Source organism: Sinocyclocheilus anshuiensis, unplaced genomic scaffold, assembly GCF_001515605.1.
Source record: "Sinocyclocheilus anshuiensis isolate Anshui unplaced genomic scaffold, SAMN03320099.WGS_v1.1 scaffold1679, whole genome shotgun sequence".
NCBI lineage: Eukaryota > Metazoa > Chordata > Actinopteri > Cypriniformes > Cyprinidae > Sinocyclocheilus > Sinocyclocheilus anshuiensis.
Genome location: NW_015552680.1, coordinates 87341 through 89842, shown reverse-complemented (window position 1 = coordinate 89842; position 2502 = coordinate 87341). Strand labels below are relative to the sequence as shown.

Sequence of the window (2502 nt, the reverse complement as noted above, 5' to 3'; positions counted from 1 at the left end):
TATATATATATATATATATATATTTATTGTTGCTGCCACCGCTTCCGCCATGTTGTATATGTTGGATTTTTAATGCAACAGTATGAGAGAATCGGTTATATTATTATTAATCTGGAATCGGAGTAATTTTTTTATATTAAAATTAATACTGCCTTCCAAAAGGTGGTCATCTTGAATGTGGATGTCTCCTTACCTCTCACTTTCGATGATAGCGTTCACTACATCTTTTTTCTCATTACGCACAGCTTCATGCAAAAAAGAGTTGTCAGCATTGTTGAGAGTGATTTCAGCTCCTCTGTCCAATAACAGCAAAACAGCACCTACATGTCCCACTTGTGCAGCTATGTGAAGGGCCGTGTTCTGTTAAAGCATACATCTGATTAATAAGCAGTGTTGTTCAATTATAATCATAAAGGACAATCATTACTTAGTTTGATGCATTTGTTTGATCAAAAATACAGTGTAAACAGTAATACTGTGAAATATTATTAGAATTTAAAAACTGTTTTCTAAAACGGTTTTCTATTTTAATATATTTAAAAAACGTATGTAGTAGCTATAAATGTTGAAAACAGTTCATATTTCAATATTAATATTTTTGTGGAAATTGTGATACATTGTTTTTCAGGAGCATTTGATGAATAGAAAGTTGAATAGAAATAGAACTGCATTTGTGAGACTATGTTAAGTTTGGATCTTCTTCAGTGGTTTACCTATGGCTTAGTAATTGTATTTCTCAAACTGATTGTGTTGTTTAGGATTTTTACGCCGCTTACCCCATCCTCATTCGTTTTGTCCAGTAGTTTGACATTGGCTGCCAGGAGAATTTTTATTGTCTGTGTGTATCCCTCAGCCACAGCATGATGTAAACAGGACCAGCCTTTGTAATCACTAAAAATTACAAAAGACCTTATGACAGAATGTCCAGCTGAATGAACTCACAACATAATCAATTGCAATTTGTGAAGCTGCTGCTAACTTAATGGGGTCATATGATGCGATTTCAAGTTTTCCTTTCTCTTTGGAGTTTTACAAGCTGTTCGTGAATAGATAATATCCCTAAAGTTGCAAAGACTAAAGTCTCAAACCCAAAGAGATATTCTTTATAAAAGTTAAGACTGGTCTACGCCCTCCTAAAACGCCTCGTTTAAACACGCCCCCACATGTCTACATCACGATGTGGGAAGATTTGCATAACGCCGCCCAAATGTTCACGAAAAGAAAGAAGGTATAACTTTATTGTTGCTGCCACCGCCTCCGCCATGTTGTAAAGACGCTGTGTGTTTCGTTGTGAAAGCGAAACTACTTTGTTTGGCCTTCCAAAAGAGGACACGACTAGAAATCAGGAATGCTTAGATAGGTGTCGTATTCCTATAGGTAGATGGGGATCAGCTGAGAGTCAGCTGATGCGAGCTTGACTTACGTGACCTGCCAGAACTAACGCTACGCTTGATTATTGTTAACTAAAACTAAAACCATAAAAACAGGTAGGATTAAGGGATCTAAAATATGGTCATGCAGAATAAGGCATTGATTAATATGTGCTTTATAAGTACTAATAAACAGCCAATATTCATACTAATATGCAACTAATAATGAGACAACACTGTTCCAGAACACTTCAACCCAAATATTCAGATGTGTGCAGCGCATTTTATGGAGGACTGTTTCCTGATCCTGGGAGAGTAGACTACAGAGTAGACTACAATGCGGTCTGTTCTGACTCACAGTCTGTAAGTACGTGTTCATATTTAAAGGATTTGCCACTGATGATTCAAACGCGAGTTTTGAGCAGTGTAGAGTAGCGCTTGTTGTTTGTCATTTCTCTGATTACAAATGCAGACATGGTTTTATGTTTACGCGGCGCGATGCAACGCAACGCGTAAAAAGACATTATAAGTCATTATAATCTGTAATTATGTCCCCACTGGATGCAACAAATGCCTTGTTTATAATGGGTTTTAATGTGTTTGCGTCGCTCCGGGACACGACATCACAGTATTGGTAAGGGGCAGGGTTGCCAGGTTTTCACAAGAAAACCCGCCCAGTCGCGTTTCGAGGGAGTAAAATTCGCATTCCGGGGGGTAAAATACACATTTTTTTGGCGGGGTTCCCCTGCTAAAATTCGCATTCCAGGGGATAAATATCATGTTATTGGAGTCGCTTCAACCCGCGGACATGAAACACAACCCACGGCAACAGTGTTAAAGTTGCCCAATTCCACGGACTTGGCAACACTGGTAAGGGGCGTAACATTTCCGTCACATGCTTGAGATATTCGGCCAATCACAACGCACTGGATAGCTGGCCAATCAGAGCACACCTCTCTTTTCAGACCGATGAGCTTTGTAAAAATCTACGCGTTTCAGAAAGGCGGGGCATAGAGGAGAAACAATAATGTACAGTATGTGGAAAATAATGTGTTTTTTGAACCTTAAACCGCATAAACACATTGCATTACAACAAATACACAAAATAATGTTCTTTTTAGCAACATCATAT

The 2502-nt window shown here is 38.3% G+C and overlaps 1 protein-coding gene across 1 annotated transcript in view; it reads right to left on the bottom strand.

Moving 5' to 3' along the window:
* The window catches only part of LOC107667585 (transient receptor potential cation channel subfamily A member 1-like), a 75132-nt gene that overhangs the window by 11087 nt on the left and 61543 nt on the right, over positions 1–2502 (bottom strand). Inside the window, exons 14-15 of the mRNA XM_016459292.1 lie at positions 777–891; positions 194–360 (exon numbers count right to left, since the gene is read on the bottom strand). Of these exons, the coding sequence (XP_016314778.1) occupies positions 194–360; positions 777–891 (282 nt within the window). The remainder of the gene's footprint in view (positions 1–193; positions 361–776; positions 892–2502) is intronic.